The 21,592-nt window shown below is 37.1% G+C and overlaps 1 protein-coding gene across 14 annotated transcripts in view; it reads left to right on the forward strand.

Moving 5' to 3' along the window:
• Positions 1-21,592, forward strand: part of sptan1 (spectrin alpha, non-erythrocytic 1) — a 64,866-nt gene that overhangs the window by 16,123 nt on the left and 27,151 nt on the right. For 8 of the 14 annotated variants that reach the window (XM_056445776.1, XM_056445774.1, XM_056445782.1 and 5 more), the window contains exons 2-29: positions 3,221-3,460; positions 3,932-4,057; positions 5,944-6,084; positions 6,192-6,472; positions 6,785-6,929; positions 7,627-7,781; positions 7,895-8,030; positions 8,583-8,684; positions 8,787-8,924; positions 9,007-9,117; positions 9,205-9,282; positions 9,418-9,573; positions 9,712-9,916; positions 11,269-11,450; positions 11,550-11,793; positions 11,925-12,047; positions 12,170-12,387; positions 13,090-13,182; positions 13,278-13,412; positions 13,919-14,067; positions 15,693-15,752; positions 16,946-17,144; positions 17,245-17,349; positions 18,399-18,431; positions 18,555-18,590; positions 18,816-18,863; positions 21,023-21,114; positions 21,234-21,378. In XM_056445776.1, coding sequence (XP_056301751.1) covers positions 3,224-3,460; positions 3,932-4,057; positions 5,944-6,084; positions 6,192-6,472; positions 6,785-6,929; positions 7,627-7,781; positions 7,895-8,030; positions 8,583-8,684; positions 8,787-8,924; positions 9,007-9,117; positions 9,205-9,282; positions 9,418-9,573; positions 9,712-9,916; positions 11,269-11,450; positions 11,550-11,793; positions 11,925-12,047; positions 12,170-12,387; positions 13,090-13,182; positions 13,278-13,412; positions 13,919-14,067; positions 15,693-15,752; positions 16,946-17,144; positions 17,245-17,349; positions 18,399-18,431; positions 18,555-18,590; positions 18,816-18,863; positions 21,023-21,114; positions 21,234-21,378 — 3,873 coding nt within the window. In that variant the 5' untranslated portion in view covers positions 3,221-3,223. The remainder of the gene's footprint in view (positions 1-3,220; positions 3,461-3,931; positions 4,058-5,943; positions 6,085-6,191; positions 6,473-6,784; positions 6,930-7,626; positions 7,782-7,894; positions 8,031-8,582; positions 8,685-8,786; positions 8,925-9,006; positions 9,118-9,204; positions 9,283-9,417; positions 9,574-9,711; positions 9,917-11,268; positions 11,451-11,549; positions 11,794-11,924; positions 12,048-12,169; positions 12,388-13,089; positions 13,183-13,277; positions 13,413-13,918; positions 14,068-15,692; positions 15,753-16,945; positions 17,145-17,244; positions 17,350-18,398; positions 18,432-18,554; positions 18,591-18,815; positions 18,864-21,022; positions 21,115-21,233; positions 21,379-21,592) is intronic. The other 6 variants (XM_056445781.1, XM_056445786.1, XM_056445787.1 and 3 more) reach the window with 4 other exon arrangements.

The raw sequence follows: 21,592 nt of genomic DNA on the forward strand, positions 1-21,592 counted from the left end.
TTCAAAAAAGCTGCTGAGATTATTTCAATGCACTATCAAATATGGTAACAAGCATATAGTTTTTAAAAGTACTGACAGTTTATTTCTAATCTAAATGTAAAGGTTTTAAAGATTTTATACATATATAGAGTTGAAGTCAGAATTATTAGCCCCCCAGTTTTTTTTTTTTTTCGCAATTTCTGTTTAATGGAGAGAAGATTTTTTTAACATATTTCTAAACGTAATAGTTTTAATAACTGATTTCTAATAGCTGATTTATTTTATCTTTGCCATGATGACAGTGATATACAGCTTAAAGTGACATTTAAAGGCTTAATTAGGATAATATGGTTAATTAGGCAAGTTATTGTATAATGATGATTTGTTCTGTAGACTATCGAAAAAAAATTAGCTTAAAGGGGCTAATAATTTTGACCTTAAAATTGTTCATAAAAAATTAAAAACTGCTTTTATTCTAGCCAAAATAAAACATGTTTTCCAGAAGAAAAATTTACATCAGACATATTGTGAAAATTTCCTTGCTCTGTTAAACATTATTTGGGAAATATTCAAAGTGGGACTAATAATTCTGACTTCAACTATATATATATATATATATATATATATATATATATATATATATATATATATATATATATATATATGTATATATATATATATATATATATATATATATATATATATGTATGTATATATATGTGTGTGTGTGTGTGTGTATATATGTGTATATATATATATATATGTATGTATGTATGTATGTATGTATGTATGTATGTATGTATGTATGTATGTATGTATGTATGTATGTATGTATGTATGTATGTATGTATGTATGTATGTATGTATGTATGTATGTATGTATATATATATATGTATATATATATATGTATATATATATATGTATATATATATATATATATATATATATATATATATATATATGTATGTATGTATGTATGTATGTATGTATGTATGTATGTATGTATGTATATATATGTATATATATGTATGTATGTATATATATATATATATATATATGTATATATATGTGTATATATATATATATGTATGTATATATATGTATGTATGTATATGTATATATATATATATATATATATATATATATATATATATATATATATATATATATATATATATATATATATATATATATAGTTTTTACATGTAATTCATTTAAAGTAATGTAGTTAATTTCTTAATTTGTCACAACATCTTTATTGGGGAAAAAATGGCAACCATTTTTAAGAGGTTTTAAATAAACAGTAGCATACTTTGTGATTATGCTTAATGGGCTTTCTTTGGTGCTGTTAAAACCACCACATCAACCCTGTAGCTCTTTTATTAAATGATGAATTACATTTAAAAATTGCAATTTTTGATCAGATAAATCTCAGTTCTAATTTTTAAAAAAAATTTCTCCAAATCGTGCAGCCCTATTATGTTCTATTGGTAAAAAAAAGAGATAGAGATGTTTGCTCTAACTAAGGTGCGATACATTTTCCACCCTCAAATACAGCTGAAATCACACTGTCCCTCTTCCCTACTGATAGTAAAGGACAGATGCAGTTGGACTGGGGTAAACGTGTTTTTGGATTTGCTGGGGGTTGTGTCTGGAGTTAGCAGGGGGCTGATGGCAGCACTCTCTTTGTGTCGGTTGGCTCAGATGCGTGAGGAATTTCCGCCTGGCCCCCCATGTGCTCAGCTGTTGGCAATTGCTGGGCCATTGAATTGTCTCATATGTCCGCCTGGATTTAAAGTCCCTGTGAAATCGAAATAAAGTTTTTTAGATGTTAGTATCAGTGTGTTGCCGGCAGCTAGCTCTCTGCAACTCTCACATGGTCACTCACTGAAGCTAAGCAGGGCTGCGCCCGGTCACTACCAGGATGGGAGACCACATGGGAAAGCTAGGTTGCTGCCGGATGCGTTTTTAGTGAGGCCAGCAGGGAGCGCGCAACCTGCGGTCTGTGTGGGTTCTAGTGCCTCAATATATTGATGCGGACTCTATACTGCTCAGTGAGCGCCGTCTTTCGCATGAGATGTTAAACCAAGGTCCAGACTCTCTGTGGTGATTAAAAATCCCAGAATGTCCTTTGTAATATTGTGGGGGTTTAACCCCGGCATCCTGGCCAAATTTGCCCACTAGCCTCTGTCCATCATGGCCTCCTAACCATCCCCATATCATAATTGGCTCTGTCTCCTCTCACCAATCAGCTTGTGTGTGGTGTGAGGTCGGGCGCTATATGGCTGTCGTCGCGTCATCCAGGTGGATGCTGCTCACTGGTAGTGGATGAGGAGATTTTCCCCAATGTGTAAAGTGTTTTGAGTGTCTAGAAAGGTGCTATGTAAAATGTAAGGAATTATTATTATTATGTTAGTCTTAAGAATATCTATAAGCAAGTGTGATCCGAAATTTGGATTTAGAAGATATAAACCTCTAAAGCTTGCAATTTGTCACTTTGGCCTCAATGAATCAGGGAATTTTTTATTTTATTTTTTATATCATCTCGTACTTCCGTTTCGCATCATGACCAATCAAATGCTCTCTAATATATGACATGTCCCGCCCCCTTCAAGACGCTTCTCATTTGATGCATTTGAGCTCTACGACTTCCACTAGCAGAGCTGTAATAAAAATGAAATGCTGTTGGCTGTTTGTTTAAAATGGGAGGAGCCACTCTATCCCGCCCTGTTTTTATGTTTCAGTTGGAAATTGTTACACATTTTCAGCGTCAATAACCTAGAGGTTAGAGCGTCAACACAAAGCACTAAGGTGACCCGAGTTCGATTCCTGGCTCAAGGTCCTTTGCCAATCCTTCCCTTCTCTCTGCTCCACACACTTTCCTATTCTGTAATCTCCACTGTCCTATCACAATAAAGGTGAAAACCCCGAAATTGTCACACATCTAGAACAAAAATGCATAAGTTGAAACTTTAAGTGAGTTTTTGTTTCATGCAGATTTCGTTGTGCCAGTTTTTTTTTTCATTTGCATCAATAAAAAATACTTACAATGGAAGCTTTTTTTTAACTGGTCCTTATATTCTGTTACCTGAAATTTTACCTGTGCATTTTTCTTGTTACGAAGCCACACTGAGTTTCTTCAAAAAATGTTTTCATGTTGTCTGCTTACTAATCCAAAATTAATGTGGACTTTTACATTTGACAGGTTAATTTATTAACATGTTTCCACCCTACTTTCAGAAAATGGATATCAGTGGAGTCAAAGTTTTGGAGACGGCAGATGACATCCAAGAGCGCCGACAGCAGGTTCTGGACCGGTACCGTCGCTTCAAGGAGCTGTCTGTAGTGCGCAGACAGAAACTCGAAGACTCTTACCGGTTCCAGTTCTTCCGTCGGGATGCAGATGAACTTGAGAAATGGATCCAAGAGAAGCTACAGATCGCCTCTGATGAGAACTACAAGGACCCCAGTAACCTGCAGGTGAGAGAAGCAAAGTCTAGTTTTCCATTGTACTTCTACTCATTTATAACTTGGGGAAAATGTTTAAGGAAACAAAGTGCTAAAGTGTGCTGTCACCTGACTCACCTGTTCATAAAGTGACTGTTCTTAAGTTGTAAATTCCTTGAATGGGCCTGTCTGTATTCAGCAGTAAATGACTGTATAGAGTGATAAGGTTATAAAATTTTGAATACTGTAAATGAATAGATGCATAGAAGGGTGTCTTGTTTTTCCTTTTGACTTAAGATTATTTTGCCTACCCCACTGGCAGACTCACTTAATTTTGACTTATTATTTTTTAAAACAAGACAATGTTTTGCTTGTCTAGAAAATGCTTCTTGATTTAAGAATGTTTTGTTATTTGGACTAGAAACAAGACAAAAAATCTAAGTAAGAAAAGCATTTGTTTCATTATTTTCTTCTCACACAGCATTTCTTTTTACCATCTTTTAGGGAAAGCTCCAGAAACATCAAGCTTTTGAAGCAGAGGTGCAGGCTAATGCTGAGGCCATCATCAAACTGGACGAGACCGGCAATCTCATGATATCCGAGGGCCACTTTGCATCGGAAACCATCCGCGTAAGAGGATTTTTAATAACGCATTCTAGATTTCTACAATTGTGAAAGTTTGTATTGTTTTAACATAATCCCATATGGATCAGTCTTTCACGCCTTACCGGACTTCTCAGCGACCAATAGTAAAAAGTGTCAATTATGGTGCTTTTACTCAAGTAGGTACTTGAGTGTGGTGAAACTTACTGTATATTTAAATGCATGTCCTTTGGAAGAACTGAGTGCAGTGGGGGTTTTCTGACATTGAGGCCCTTGATATACTCATGGCAAAGTTATTTTTTCACTTTTCACATGGGGTATAAAGTTAAATGTAACTGAGCAGCAGTATATTGTTATTGAACATCTCTAATCAACCCACATCAATCTCCATGGACTCCATGAACAATAGAAATTAAGAAATGTTAGTGAAGATTTTCATTTTCCAATTATATAATCCCCATGCACCAATTGCAGTTTAAAGATATAGACTAAACAGACCAAATTTTCTAGAAAGTTTGCTTTGGCAAGTTGTTTCAAACTCCCGAAGTAAACTTCTAACCAACTTAATTTTAGCTGGATTTTGTTAAATGACATCAAACTCTTCGATTTCACTTGAAGTATATGGGGGCCTTTATTTAACATTTCTACTACTGACTTTCTTTTTTTTTTCTCTAGACTTCTGTCGAGTTGTCCTTAAAAAACACTAGCTATGTTTCCATCCACCTATTTTTATGCACTTTTTGAAATATCGCATAAAAAATATTTAAAGGAAATTACAGCTGCACCATATTGAAAAAAGCTGGCATCGCGATATTCTATTTTTCTGCAGTTTACATATTGTAATATTGAGCATAGTTTCAGCAGATGACTTCAATGGTAAGAGTTACAGATTAATTTCAGATTGTAGTTCTAGATTGATTAGAATTACATAAAAGTAAAGTACATAAAATGGATAAAATATAATAAACCAATCACAAACATTGACAAATACAGTAGAGCAAAGATACAAATAATAAAAGTTAATAAAAGTTTTATAGTTTTCAGGGAGCCTAGAAGTTTTCAGTAAATTAACATAAAATTAAATTATCAAATGTAAAATAACACTGCATAGACTTCATTCATCTTTCTTTAAGTTACAAATATCTTAAATTTTTGTCCCTAAATGCTTAAAAATTGGCTTGGAATGCTTACACAGTCACAGACCTTAAAAATGTATGCAGATGATAACATTTTTGGTCATTTTTTGGATTTACTGCAAAGTGTAACAATAAATCACATGTTTTTTTCAACTGTGGCTCTATAGCATTTAATAGACTATAATCCCGACTCCGCATTTCAGATCCTGGGATGTGTCTATTGCAAATGTTCACACTGCAATATCATTGCTGAAACTATATGTTATGCAGCCCTAATGAAAATGCCAGGAATTATGTAAATTTTGAAAAAAGGCACAAAAAAACAACAACTGAGTAGTGGTAAAAATAAAGTCACTGTAATTTGTTTTAACTGATCATGTGATAACACGAAATGGGTGCGGTGGGACATTCTAAAATGTCTTGGTCATTCTAAAATCATTCAAGCAAAGTCTGTCATCAAAGCGGTTCAGTAATATTACATCCCAGAGCATTTGATATATTTCATCTTCATCTTTCATGGTGCAAGTAATTTGTTATATAAGAAAATAAGCAGTTGTTTCTTATAACACGGCAGTTTTGGCAGCAGTTTATCAGGAAGTGACTATTTTGTTCACTTTAACTCATTCGATGGAAACGGTACATTTCTTTTTGCAAATGTGCGACATTTCAGATTTGCGCATAAATCTAATTGACATCTTTGTATGGAAACATAGCTACTGTCTATTAGAAACAAGAGCATTTGGTTCGTATGCTAACTGTGTTTATCTATAAACTCAGACCCGTCTAGAGGAGCTTCACCGTCTGTGGGACCTGCTGCTGCAAAAGACTAAAGAGAAGGGAATCCGTCTCCTGCAGGCCCAAAAACTGGTTCAGTACCTCCGCGAGTGTGAGGATGCCCTGGACTGGATCAGTGACAAGGTGAAAAGCCGTAGAAGACATCTTGTGTTGTGCTGTAGATAAGTTGAGTCAATTCTGAAAAAACATAAACACTTTTCCTAAAACAAACCAACAAAATGTTCTTGCAGGAAGCCATCGTCACCTCAGAGGAGCTTGGGCAGGACCTGGAACATGTGGAGGTCCTGCAGAAGAAGTTTGAAGAATTCCAGACTGATCTGGCTGCCCATGAGGAGCGTGTGAATGAGGTGAACCAGGCAGCAGGCAAACTAACCCAGGAGAACCACCCTGAAGCTGAGCTCATCCTGAAAAAGCAGGAGGAGGTGAACTCCGCCTGGCAGAGGCTGAAGGGCTTGGCTCTACAGAGGCAGGGCAAGCTGTTTGGAGCTGCTGAAGTGCAGCGTTTCAACCGGTGAGTTAAAGACTGTAAAAAATTGGTTTTGATAATAGTTTAACTAACCCTTTTCGCATTTCTGGGTTTCTCAGTAGCGGAAACCGCCATAGTTGGGTAAACTTAGAGCACAATGAATTGGAGACTATAACAATATCAGAGCCTTTTTTGTCTAGCTGAGGAACATGAACAAGACGTACACCTAGTCAGAATACTCCAGAATTAAAAGCGACAGATGCCGGCAGAAATGCAGGATATTCAATCTTTTTTTTAATGTCCTTATCAATGCTTTTTACGCAAATTTAAAGTATTATTTTCTGTTCTGTCTTGCAGGGATGTGGATGAGACAATCAGCTGGATTAAGGAGAAGGAGCAGCTGATGGCATCTGATGATTTTGGTCGTGACCTTGCCAGCGTTCAAGCCTTGCTCCGGAAACATGAAGGGCTGGAAAGAGATTTGGCAGCTTTAAATGACAAGGTCAGTCTTAACATCCATTTGTTTGCTTTTTCGGCTTAGTCCATAATAAAGATTCTGGGGTCGCCACAGCGGAATGAACCGCCAACTAATCCAGCATGTGTTTTACACAGCGGATGCCCTTCCAGCTGTAACCCATCACTGGAAAACATCCATACACACTCATTCACATTCATACACTACAGACAATTTAGCTTGCCCAATTCATCGGAGGAAACCCACGCGAACATGGGGAGAACATGCAAACTCCACACAGAAATTGCAACTGACCCAGTCGAGGCTCGAACCAACAACCTGTGAGGCGAACGTGCTACTCGCTGCGCCACCGCGTCGCCCTGCATTAACATCCTAACAATTATTATTTTTATCTGCAGAGACTAAATGTAAATCCTTCAGAAATGGTTGAATTTTTGGTAGAAAGTCATAAAATAAATACTATAAATAAACATAGTAAACAAAGTAAAAATTAGTTGTAAATAAATAAAATAAATAATAATAAATCAGAATAAACTACATTTAACAATAACATTAAGGTAAAACAATATCAGTAATCAGTATATTTACAATGATACATACATACACACACAAGATTTATACACATGACATTTATTAATTTATTCTCTCATAGTTTTATTAAAGTACTTCCAGTCTAATGTATATTCTTTTAGCACATGTGTGATGCGTGTTCTCTTGTCTGCAGGTAAACACTCTTGGTGGCGAGGCAGACCGTCTGCAGCAAACGCACCCCCAGAATGCCACTCAAATCCACCTGAAGAGAGATGAGCTCATTACCAACTGGGAGCAGATCCAAACCCTGGCGACCGAGCGACATGCTCGACTCAATGACTCCCACATGTGGGTTCAGACAGCTTTTTGCTATTGATCACTACTTCAAAGTGAGCTTTTAGTATTGAACTTAATTTTCTCATTGCCAGGGTTTGACTTTGTGTTTGTCATCCTGTTTTCAGGCTGCAGCGCTTCACTGCAGATTTCCGTGACCTGACGAGCTGGGTAACCGAGATGAAGGCTCTGATCAACGCAGACGAACTGGCTAATGATGTGGCTGGAGCAGAAGCCCTGCTGGATCGCCATCAGGAGCACAAGGTATGGACCTTTTTCACATTTCTGGGTTTCTCAGTAGCGGAAGTCGTCATAGTTGTGTAAACTTATAAAGCAGTGAATGGGAGAGTACCACAAATACATTGTTTGCATTCTGATTTCCATAAATAACAAAAGAAAATAGATTTTTACAACTTAAAAAAAAGGAAGGAATATGTGTGAGACACAGCCAGAGAGAAGTTTACTTGCAAACACCTCGCATAATGTTAACTTTTTTATATACAAAAAAGGCTTCTCTTACTTTCTGGTCAAAATATCTAAAAAAAAATCTCAAATCAAGAAGTATTTCTAGTCTAGCAAACAAATAGAAAACAAGACCATCTTTTTTGCTTGTCTGGAAAGTTAAAATAATTTAAGAATTCTTAGATATTTAGGCTAGAAACAAGACCAAAAAAAAAAAAGTTTGAAAGCATTTTTGCAGCATCTTGTAAAAGGGCCCATTGTCCTTTTGCCATCTAAACAAGTAGAATGTTTTGGGAATGTTTTGTCTGAATTAAAATACATCTTTTTTCGAATGTCTTTTTAATGTTTTATCAGGGTGAGATCGACGCTCATGAGGACAGTTTCAAATCTACTGACGAGGCCGGTCGGGCACTGTTGAGCAGTGGACATTATGCTTCTGAGGAAGTCAAGGAAAAAGTAAGTTTGGTCTAAACTAATTTGCTTATTAATCATCTATTCATTTATTTTTTTATCTAAAGCAAGAATCTGAAATATCCCCTATTTTTTGTTGGGTTGTAGCTGGGCATCTTGTCTGAGGAGAAGGTGTCTCTTCTGGAGCTGTGGGAGCTCCGCAGACAGCAGTACGAGCAGTGCATGGACCTCCAACTCTTTTACAGGGACACTGAGCAGGTCGACAACTGGATGAGCAAGCAGGAGGTATGGATTTGTGTGCATAACTATTTAAACTTATTTTCTTAAGTCTAGTTTACGACAAAGATCTTGATCTGTCTTCTTTAAGGCTTTTCTGCTGAATGAAGATCTGGGTGACTCTCTGGACAGTGTTGAGGCTCTTCTAAAGAAACACGAAGACTTTGAGAAATCCCTTAGTGCTCAGGAAGAAAAGATCACCGTAAGAATTTACACATTGGGATGTATAATTCCAAACCTGGTACTATCCATTATAGACCTACTTTTATTTCTGTATTGAAATATACAGGCCCTGGACGAATTTGCCTCCAAACTGATCCAGAACAATCACTATGCCAAGGATGACGTGGCCACCCGCAGAGATGCAGTAAGTGGAGATTAGCAACACTCTGAAACGTCCTTTATTTTAACACAGCAAGCACTTTGCTCCCCTCAATTATTGCTGACAGAAGTGCTGAATCACTGGTAATGCTATGATTTAAACACTTTTTTTTTGCTTCAGCTGCTGAGCAGACGCAACGCTCTTCACGAGCGTGCTCAGTTTCGCCGTGCTGCCCTGGAGGACTCTTTCCATCTGCAGCAGTTCTTCCGGGACTCGGATGAGCTCAAGAGCTGGATCAATGAGAAGATGAAGACCGCCACTGATGAGGCCTACAAGGTATGTCGTCTGAGAGTTGTTTTTTGCACATTTGGGTTTTGGGTTGATTTATTTAGTGTTGTGCATCACAAAGAACATTGACACAACAACAACAAAATGATGTAATTATGTTCTTAATAATGGTTGCTTTTCTTTCAGGACCCATCCAACCTGCAGGGGAAGGTCCAGAAGCACCAGGCCTTCGAGGCTGAGCTTTCTGCCAATCAGAGCCGCATTGATGCACTGCAGAAGTCAGGCCAGGAGCTGGTGGATGGGAAACATTACGCCTCCAGCGAGGTGTCCACCCGAATGGATGAAGTCAGCTCTCTGTGGAAGAAGCTTCTAGAGGCAACTGAGCTCAAAGGTAAGAAGAGTCTAGAACTCTTAACTTTGTTTATCTGATTCATTAATCTTAATGATGAGGTAAATAGCAGTTTTAGAGGGATAGTTCACCCAAAACTAAAAATTCTGTCACTGTTTACTCACGTTTCACTGGTTTCAAACATGTCTGAGTTTCTTTTTAAGTAAAGGTTTATAACCATTTGAGCCCAAGTAAATAGTGAGTACCTTTTCATTTTTGGAGAACTATGTGTATGTATAATTATAAACACTGTGTATTTTTTTTATTGAACATGTTAGATATGAAACATGCAGTGAAAATAGTTTAACTTTCTTTCTTTCTTTTTTTTAGACAACAAACAAACAAAACCTGTCCCATACATGTACAAATGTATTAAACATACAAATAAAATATAACATTAAAGAGCCCCAATTATGCATAAAAAATGTCATATTTTGGTTTGGGGGTCTCCAACAACAGGCTGATATGCATGGAAGGTCAAAAACACTTTCATTGTTTTATAATATACATTTATTTTCACCTAATTATCCTGACGACTCCCATATGATTTGTTCTGTGATTTGTTGACTGCCGCATGTGTGTAGGGACAGCTGATAGTGGCCATAGCAACGACAAATGGGAGTGGATCGTGAGCTCACAAAAGCATTTAAATTCACAAACAAAGCGGCACGCGTCGCATTTTCAGCATGTTTTTTGACACGATATGAGAATATAAAGAGTTAACCAGATACAGTACAGGTTGCGCGGAGCAATTACAAGTATCAAAACACAATTAAATACATAATTTGCAAGCTAGAGAAAACAAGGAGGCAACCATTTTAGTTGCATGAACTTACACTTGTGAAATGGAAGAAGGAACTGATCCATGAACTGTGTACTGTAAAGTTCCTGTCAAGCTCTGACTAAGTCCCATATATCAATAGTCTTTTCTGATCCTTCCTTTAACAAACGGCCGATGAATCCCCTGTTGTAAGCGTGTAGATTGCTGAAGCACTTGTGAGAAAAATGACGGTAACACAGCACAAGGCTGGGGCTATAATGCTGAGGTGTTTTTACAAAAATAAACTTCAACCACTGACTCTTAACAGCCTCATCTTTGGGTAGGAAAAATAACACCAACTTTCCTCCACACGCATTTTCACAACATGATTCAACCGGAATCTGCTACAGTGTTTGTCTTCTTTTTTTTTGCTACAGTGTTTGTGGGCGGGGGGGTTTCAATCGCATTTTTCTTACTTCTATTAAAGGACTGTGGTGCAATACCAAATATTGAAATTATGGCCTCAGGTTCTACATAAGTATTTATTGTGTTGGGTGAACTATACCTTTAACAGTGTTATAATTGATCCTTTCAGGGATTAAGTTGCGTGAAGCAAACCAGCAGCAGCAGTTCAATCGTAATGTAGAGGACATCGAGCTTTGGCTGTATGAGGTGGAGGGACACCTGGCCTCTGATGACTTTGGCAAAGACCTGACCAGCGTCCAGAACCTCCAGAAGAAACATGCTCTTCTAGAAGCTGATGTAGCTGCTCACCAGGTAACAATGTCTGAATGATTAACAAATGAGCCGATACAAGAGTTTCTCTACAGTTTTTGAAATATCTAGACTGACGGCTGGTTTCTCTTCTCTTGACAGGACCGTATTGACGGCATTACCATTCAGGCCAGGCAGTTCCAAGAGGCCGGCCATTTTGATGCTGATAACATCCGTAAAAAACAAGAGGCTCTGGTGGCACGTTATGAGGCCCTAAAGGAGCCCATGGCTGCCCGCAAACAGAAGTTGTCTGACTCTCTGCGCCTTCAGCAACTTTTTAGGGATGTAGAAGATGAGGAGACCTGGATACGAGAGAAGGAACCCATTGCTTCCTCCACCAACAGAGGTCAGTTTGATTAAATTATTATTATTATTATTATTATTATTATTATTAATATTACATCGTTCTGCAGACAATTTGAAGTCACTATAACCTGTTAATATTCATAAAATTATGACTTTTTAATGCCCTTTTAGGAAAAGACCTTATTGGGGTCCAGAACCTTCTGAAAAAGCACCAAGCTCTGCAGGCAGAAATCTCTGGCCACGAACCCCGAATCAAGGCTGTTACTCAGAAGGGAGAGGCCATGATTGATGAAGGTATGATTTAATTCTTGCATTTTTAAGTGATGGATTTGTATTATGCATTGTTTCAGCGTTAAAAAAAAAGACATTCTTCAAAGTAGAAACCATTTTAAAACCATTTTCCCCCAAAAATTCAGGTCACTTTGCAGGGGAGGATGTGAAAGCTAAACTCCAAGAGCTGCACAACCGCTGGGACGGGCTAAAAGGAAAAGCAGCCCAGCGCAGACAGGATCTGGAGGACTCTCTTCAGGCTCAGCAGTACTTCGCTGATGCCAACGAGGCTGAGTCCTGGATGAGGGAGAAGGAGCCAATTGTAGGAAGCACTGACTACGGCAAAGATGAAGACTCTGCTGAGGTAAACATAAAGAAGACCGGATATCATCCAGAGTGGGCTGCTTTTGGGTTTATAGGAGTAAAAATTTGTTACATTTAAGCAAAACATGCAGCATATTGTGAAAGTTATCTAGTTACTGGTTACAGTTCCTGAAAGTAATCCAGTTGTAGTGTTTGCTTTATATAGCATTAAAGAATTTTTAAAGGGATAGTTCACCCAAAAAAAGAAAATTGTCATCATTTGCTCATCCTCCATTTGTTTCAAACTTGTTTTTTTTGTTGAACACAAAAGAAGATATTTTGAAGAATGTTGGAAACTAGTAGAGACTGGCTTCCATAGAATTTTTTTCTATTTTTATGAATGCAAATGGCTGCTGATTTCCAGCATTTTTTTAAATATATTTAAAATAAATGGAGGGTGAGCAAATGATGACAGTTTTCTTATAATTTGGGTGAACTATCCCTTTAAAACTTCCCATAGTGCATTAGAAATGGTATATAAAGCAAACACCACAACTGGATTACTTTAAGTAACTGTAACCAATAACTCATAAATTCATGTAACTCAATAGTTCATAAAGGTTTGGAAACCACCTGATGAATTCTATTTTTTTGGTGAAATATACCTTTAAATGCTGCAGAAGTAAAAAATAAATAAATTTGGATCTCTTATATTGGGGTTTTGTATAAAAAATGGACTCTAATATCTCATTATCATTTACAGGCTTTGCTGAAGAAGCATGAGGCTCTGATGTCTGATTTGAGTGCATATGGCAGCAGCATCCAGGCCTTAAAAGAAGAAGCTCAGGCCTGCAGAGTAAGACCACATAACAACACTATTACTCAGACCAGCAAATAACAGACAACATGTGCCTTATACATGAATCAAACCTGCTTCTGTTTCATCAATAGCAACAAGTGGCCCCCACTGATGACGAGACTGGCAAGGAGCTGGTTCTGGCTCTGTACGACTACCAGGAGAAAAGTCCACGTGAGGTCACCATGAAGAAGGGAGACATCCTCACTCTGCTCAACAGCACCAACAAGGTGATTTATCAGGGCATGTGTTACTTAAAATTGTTTTTTTATATTTTATCAGTTTGTATATTTGTTTTGTACAATAACTGATTAAGAAACCGTTATGATTGTAAGTTATACTTTTTGTAATGTAATGTAAATTATAATTGTTGCCATGAATATAGCCAATGCTGCTGATATGGCATTAAAACATAAATAAATCTACTCCGTGTATGTTTTGTAATATGATTCCTCTCTCTGTTAAATATTTTATTGGAGGATTTTTTATGAAGTGAACTTGCACAATTTTAAATTGTTAAAATTGTATGAAAAAATGCAGAACATTTTTGAATTTTTATCCTATATTAATGTAAAAAAATCTTATGTAATCTAGCTTGTTTGTTGGTCTGTTTGAATGGTTTTTATTTTGTTTATTATAATTGTAGTATTCTAGAATATTTTTGTCATGAAGGTAAGGTTGTCAATGGGATCAAATGAAAGATATGTTATGATATAAATGTATATCTTGTTCTCAGGACTGGTGGAAAGTGGAAGTGAACGACAGGCAGGGTTTTGTTCCCGCAGCGTACGTGAAAAAGTTGGACCCTACTCAATCTTCCTCTCGTGAGAATCTGCTGGACGAACAGGGCAGCATCGGTCTGCGACAGGATCAGATTGAGAACCAGTAAGAGTCATTCTGCCGTCAGGATTCTAATCAAAAGATTTGGGTTTGATTGATTACTTTGTTTAATGTGCATTCGGGCTGTCTGTTTAGGCAAAAAAAATTAATTTGTCAGATTAAAAAAACCTACAGGAATAAATCAGATATTAACCCCTGTGTGCTGTTACAGATGTTTTCATTCACTCTGGGGTGATTTTTATTTATTTTTTGTCTTATTTAGCCACAAATTTCTCTGTTTCAGCAAATGGAATGATTTTTAAAACTAATCTCATTTTGATACATATTTTAGGAAAATGCTTTGAAATTTTTCAACAATAAACTTAACAATACACTCTGGGTAAACTGACTACCCTTTCATTATGTTGGTGGCTGTTTTGCCCCCATTGACTTCCATTATAATCACATATTTTGATTGCAAAGCCATGACACCATATTATTATGTATTCTTGATTGTTGGTGGTTTTCCCAGTTGGGAAGAAGTAAAATTTGTAAATTTTGCTGCTGATCGTCAGTTGCAGTGTAAAAAAAGCTTAGTTTTTGGCTTGTGAATGAAGTTATATGGAGTATAGCGTGTTTGTGTGTGTGTGTGTGTGTGTGTGTGTGTGTGTGTGTGTGTGTGTGTGTGTGTGTGTGTGTGTGTGTGTGTGTGTGTGTGAGAGAGAGAGAGAGAGAGAGAGAGAGAGAGAGAGAGAGAGAGAGAGAGAGAGAGAGAGGAGAGAGAGAGAGAGAGAGAGAGAGAGAGAGAGAGAGAGAGAGAGAGAGAGAGAGAGAGAGAGAGAGAGAGAGAGAGAGAGAGAGAGAGAGAGAGAGAGAGAGAGAGAGAGAGAGAGATCTTTACCTTAACACATTTACGTTGATATGTCTGAGAAAATCAAAATAAGCAGCTCAGCTCTAATAACATGGTAAACAATAGTGAGTGTATTTTTGCACACACACTATAATTTGATTTTATACTCCATAGAACGCCATATAAAGATAGAAAAACCAGAGTTTTTTGCACAGGCCTATCTAAAAGGTTAATCCTGCCAACTGATGACCGACAGTAAAAATTACAAATTTGACTTCTTCCCAACAGAGAAAACCACCAACAATCAAGAATGCATGATTATATGCGGTCACGGTTTTGAAATCAAGAAAATGTCATTATAATAGAAGTCAATGGGGCAAAAACAGCCACCAACATAACGAAAGGGTAGTCCATTTGAACAACACACAAAGGTTAAAATATTTTGATGCTAAAAAAAGTCAATGATATTTCATAATATTACTGTTTTTATTTCATTTTGGTTCAAATCAATTGTCATACTCATTGAAAAAAAGCCACTAATTTACTTCCACTGCATATAATTGGCTCAACAGTTTTGAATGGACTAACTGCCCTTATGTGATCATTGATTTGTAGCTATTTTTTAACCTCACGACTGTCATTCCAACAGAATCATTCCTTTTTAACAAAAAAAAACTTGCATCTTTATTCCTCCTGTAGTTTAAAAAAAGGCATCTGTGTAAAACTAACTCTTAATAATATTTCTGACCCCTCGTTACTCCTCTTTTTTTCTTTTCTTTCTTGTTTTCTTTCTGTCTTAATTGAAATGCTTGCATGTGTCTGCTTGACCTGCCTGTGGCAGGACTTCGGCCACCAAGGAGGTGTGCAGCGTGTCTATGCGCATGAAGCAGGTGGAGGAACTGTGAGTAGGCCTGACCTATGTCATTCGATTGATCCAAGAAGCCTCCATTGTCGCAAGCAATCATTCCTCTCATCCATCTTTGGCTTTTTTGTCACTCCGTATCATTTTATCTTTCCTGTTATTTATCTCTCCATCCATCAGTCTGCTGCTGTCTCAGTTTACATCAACTCTTCTATTCCATCAAAGGATAGAAGCTCATCCTGCTCTTCTCAAGATGTGGTCATTCCCAACTGCTGCTTTTCATAGAACTGCCGTCACATGTTTTTAAATCTGCATTTTTTTTGGTTTGCTGATTCAGCAGATTGATATGCCAGTAGTTGAACCCTCGTCTGTGTTTCCAGCTCCTGTTTGCTCTTTTAGAGGGATTTTCAGGTCATTTGTTAAAGGAACCCTCCACTTTTTATTTTAAAGTCATTTTACAACTCGCCTAGAGTGGAGTTTTAGTGTTTTAGTTTCCATTTAGCCTATCAATGGGTCTGGCGGGAGCAATTTTAGCTTAGCTTAGCATAAATCATTGAATCAGGTTAGACCATTAGCATCTTGTTCAAACAATTCAAAAAAAGATTTTAGACAGTTTTCCTATCTAGAGCTTGGCTTTTCTGTAGTTACGTTGTGTACTAAGATAACAATTAATAGTTACTATTTTCTAGGTCGTTATGGCTAGGAACTATACTCTCATTCCAGCATAATAATGAACTTTAATGCCGTACCATTTCTGCAGCAGATGCAATAATATTATGCAGCAGCACTTGAAAACAGGTCCCCAGCTAGGTAACTAGGTAACAGCACTGCATAATATCATTGCGCCTGCTGCAGCCATGGTACGGCATTAAAGCTCCCTGTTATGGCAGAATGAGAGTAAAGTTCCTATCCATGATGACCTAGAAAAAAGCAACTTTTCATTTTCCTTCTTCCTTAGTGCATGATGCAATTACAGAATAGTCAAGCTTCAGGTAGGAACATTAGCGAAATTCTTTTTTCGAGCAAGATGCTAATGGTCTAATCCATTTTAATGATTTATGCTAAGCTAAGCTAAAAGTGCTCCCACCAGACCTGGAGATCAGCTAAATAGAGTTGTAAAAATGGTAAACCTCAACTGTTTAACTCTAGTGGAGCCTATTTTACACTAAAAAAGTGGAGTGTTACTTTAAGATGCGAGTGCCTCTATTTATCCCTCTTTCCTTCTTTAACAGGTATGGTACACTGCAAGAGTTGGGAGAGAAGAGGAAGGACATGCTGGAGAAGAGCTGCAAGAAGTTCATGCTTTTCCGTGAGGCCAATGAGCTGCAGCAGTGGATCAATGAGAAAGAGTCTGCACTTACTAATGAAGAGGTGGGATCTGACCTGGAGCAGGTGGAAGTGCTGCAGAAGAAGTTTGATGACTTCCAGAAGGTATGCTTCCTATATGGATCTGTAACATGACCTGTCACTAAGCTAAAACATATATTGCCTGAGTTTTAACACTTGTATTTATTTGTTTTGTTTTTACTAGGATCTGAAAGCAAATGAGTCTCGGCTGAGGGACATAAACAAGGTGGCGTCTGAGCTGGAGTCTGAAGGTCTGATGGCGGAAGAGGCTCCTGTGGTGCAGGCCCAGGTAAGAAAAAACAAATGAAACACAATTATATGTATAATTCTGTTGAAAAGTTTGGGGTCGTTAAGATTTTTGTTTGTTTGTTTGTTTTTGTAAAGAATGTGTTGCTTTTATTTAATAAGGCCACGATCACAGTTGATCTGTTGATATCATTCTTCAATGTGGAAGTGCTCTCATATTTGTGATTGTTTTGGAACGTCCAATTTAGTTGCCTATGGGAGAAATGACTAGGAATAAATGACAGAAAACGCTCAAACTACTTGCTCTACAAACAAGTGTGTGCATGACTATACATAAAAAGTACAATAATGAGCATAATGAGCTGTTTTTATTGTCTAAAAATCAATGGAAGTGAATGAGACTGGAAGTCTCGAGCCAAAAAGTTCACACGTGAAGATTAAGGTCGATAATGGCAGGAAATTCATTTATATCAAATACTTCTAAAACTAAACTTTCGTCAATTGAATCTTTGAAATCATAGTTTCACACACTATTTAGTAGTACAATTGTTTTTTTATTTTAAAATATTTCTTGAACAGCAAATCAGCATATTAGAATTATTTCATAATGATCGTGACACTGAACACTAGTAATGGTTGCTAAAATTCAGCTTTCTATTACTAGAATAAAAACAATTTTTAATAAATATGCTAAAGTAGAAAGCATTTATTGTAAATGACAAGAATATGACCATGTTCTTAACAAATAAATGTAAGCATAAGAGAGAAGCATACAGCAAATCTTACCAACCCCAAACTTTTGCTATAGTACACATTGTGTTTTCTAAATAATGCAGTCATTTCACTCATGAACTTTGCTTATGTTGAAATATTGGAGAATATAAAGTAGTCAACATTTGGATCCAAAAAGTTTATCAAAGTTGTCGATATAAGCTTGTGATCCACTTCAAATGTTGACTACTGTACATAAAGTATACACTTTTGTTCGTGAATGATTGTCATTGTAGTTATGGAGATCTTACCTGTTATTTTTCCCTTTTTCCCTTCAACCCTCCATTCCCTCATCCCACAATCCCTTCATCCCACCATCAGCAAGTAGAGGTGCTGGGCTCAGCTCCTGGCAAGGTCACTATTGTTTAATATCATTCATGTCGTCTCTTCAAGATCATCTGCATGAAACAAACAAAAATATTGTGATTCATTTATTTTTTTGACTTGTACTAATTATAATTAAATTTTATTTTGCAGGATGAAGCAGACTCCAAAGGTGCATCTCCATGGAAGGTAATATAGCTTGACCTAATGTTTAACACTTTATCATATTATTCCCATGATCTAATCTTGGGTTAATTTAATCACTTGGGTGTTATTTAACCTGTATGTCATCCACAGTGGTGTTTGGTGACTCAAAATGACAAAAACAGTTCTTTTGTTCATGGTAATACTCTTGACTGGTGTCTTCTGTTCTTTTCCTACTCTCTGTCTGTTAATTCATCCAACTCAAAATAGTCTGTTCGCTTGGCTGTTCAAACAACGGCCAACTTTAATACTATCAAGGTAAGATTCTAGGTTCTTCGTATCCGTCTTTAGACCTTCCCTCAACCCAACCCACTAAATTCTGCATTGTGCCCTTTGTACCCGGAGGACTAACTCATCGTGGTGTTCTTGTATTGTGGTTCCCTGTGTCCCATTACTGAATCATAAGCTGTGCAGTTGCATCCCGCTCCATTTTTCGATTCACAAGTCCTTGTTGTCCATTTGAATTAACTCCTTTTGTGTCTTGATGTGTTGGTGGTGGTCAAACAGAAAATCTAGAATGCATTATTTAATGCTTCTTTTTCAGTTTGTGGCCGATGCATCTACCCATGTTTTTATTTATTTTGTCTAACTTTCATCACTCATCCCACATGCTTGTAGATGTTCTTTTTGTGTTGCTTATTTAGGGCTGGGTGGTATGACCAAAGTTCTATTTTATGGTATGGGTCATTTGATTTTAAGGTATATTTCAATAATGTAGTTACCTAAATTTATTCTAGAAAAGCAGCCAAAAGAGCAATAAAAAGAGATATACATTAATAATTCAGAAATGAAAAGGACGTTTTTTTCGTATATTTGGACCATCTTAAATATAGTCGAATGTTTTACACTATAAATATTATCAGATATGGTATTTTTGCCAATATTTCAAAATCTGCCAATATTTTTTATCTGAGCTGATGCCGATTTTATATGTTCTGATTGTGTTTTTCAGAAGTGGTAATTTACAGGTTCAGGTTTGAGATTTGTATTCCCTGTAAGTGTTACTGTGCGTTCACACCGAAGGCGGTTGAGAGCGTCAAAGTTCGCTCTGGCCATCCTTGTGACAACGCTATCTGCCTTCACAGCTCCGGCTGCGAGAGCGTCAAAATTCGCTACATTGATCTCATATTTAAAGATGCCATTGCAGCAAATCAGCAAATCACTTGCATAACAACATAACGTACTTTCTAGTGTGAAAATATTGTGCGCTTATCATCAAATGTTTGAAATATTCTGAAACAGCTATACTGCTTTGTATTTTTTTTCTAGTTAGAGTGAGATTCCCGCTTTTTTATGGAAAAAAAATATACGTTAATGCACATCAACTCACCAGTACTCACCTTTTTTATTTATGTCACTGTAAGAAAACATTGTATATAGTTTGGAAGTTAGGCAACCCAGATAATCAAATTCTTGGGAACAACTGTGGTCAGAACCAAAGTTCACAGGACTGTCTGGACTCCTCTCAAGCGTTGGACGTCTACATTTCGACTGGTTGCCGCTGAATCGCGTCATAGCTCATTACCATAAAGTTGACTATTTCAACTCTCCTCGACGCCCACACCGGGGACGACACGCCACTACTTGCCAATTATCGCTGCCTGCTTCCATTGAAAATGAATGAATTCCGGCAACTTTGACGCTCTTGCTGCTTTCAGTGTGAACGCAGAGTTAGCTTCTCTCAGTAAATTAAAACCCCACCCAATTTGATGCCTTGTTTCTTGAGAGAACTTTATTTTCATTAGTGTAGCACAGCAGCACGTGAATAAATTTCTTATTGAGCAGGCACTAGCACCCAGCGAGAGGCTGCTTGGGACTGATATTCTACAGAAAAAGGAATAATTGAGCAGAAACCGTATTAATCTCTGTATGATTGGTGACACGGTCAATGAGTCAATCCTTTTTCATATACTTTGCTCAATATATAGGCTAGGCAAGTTTATTTATATAGCACGTTTCATACACAATGGTAATTCAAAGTGCTTTACATGAACAACAATAAAAGAAGCAAGAAAATAAAAATGAGTAAAAGAAGTAAAATCTCATGAGCTGGATCTTGCATATGAGTTAGCCACTCCTACTTATTTACATGTCACAGTATACACACAAAAAAAATCTATAACAGTTTAAAATTTATTCTACTGTAGCGATATATACTGTCATAACGCCCAGCCCTATACTCATTCATACTTTAGTTTTTTATGCTGGTATGAAGAGCAAAGTATGACGCAAAGGATTCAGAAACATTTATGTAGTGCTTTAGAATAATGTATTGGCTGTCAACTTCATGTTGCTAAATGTGGTTTGTTTGTTTTATCACTCAAGGCATGGCTTCATGGAGTCAAATCTGCAGTCAGAAATCACGCCAAAAACAGGACCTATGAAATGGGTATTAATGGTTTTGTGTTTGTGTGTAGGAGCTGAACAACCGCTGGAGGTCTCTGCAGCAGCTGGCTGAAGACCGAAGCAACATGCTGGGCAGTGCTCATGAAGTCCAGAGGTTCCACAGGTATATATGTGCAGCTGATACAAACCGATTAAACCTCAGAACTGTTATTAATATTTTTATACTATGGTTTCACTTGGATTATATTTAGTTCAGTGTGTGATTTATTTTATTTTTTTCAGAGATGCAGATGAGACCAAGGAGTGGATCGAAGAAAAGAACCAAGCCCTGAACACTGATAACTATGGCCATGACCTCGCCAGCGTGCAGGCGCTGCAGCGCAAGCATGAAGGATTTGAGAGAGACCTAGCGGCTTTAGGAGACAAGGTGAAGTGTTAATTGTTGGGTTATTTTGTAGTTTCTTGCTTTATTTCTTATAAAACATCTGCTAAATATTTTTGAAACAGTTTTGAAACTCTAATGATGACTGATTAGGCCCTTTATATGCATTCTGCTACCAATCAAAGCTGTTTGGCCCCTGTTGATTGATTGATTGATTCTTTTTTTTTTTTTTTTTTTTTTTGCCAGTAACTTTGATTTC

The sequence above is a fragment of the Danio aesculapii genome, chromosome 21 (assembly GCF_903798145.1).
Source record: "Danio aesculapii chromosome 21, fDanAes4.1, whole genome shotgun sequence".
Taxonomy (NCBI): Eukaryota; Metazoa; Chordata; class Actinopteri; order Cypriniformes; family Danionidae; genus Danio; species Danio aesculapii.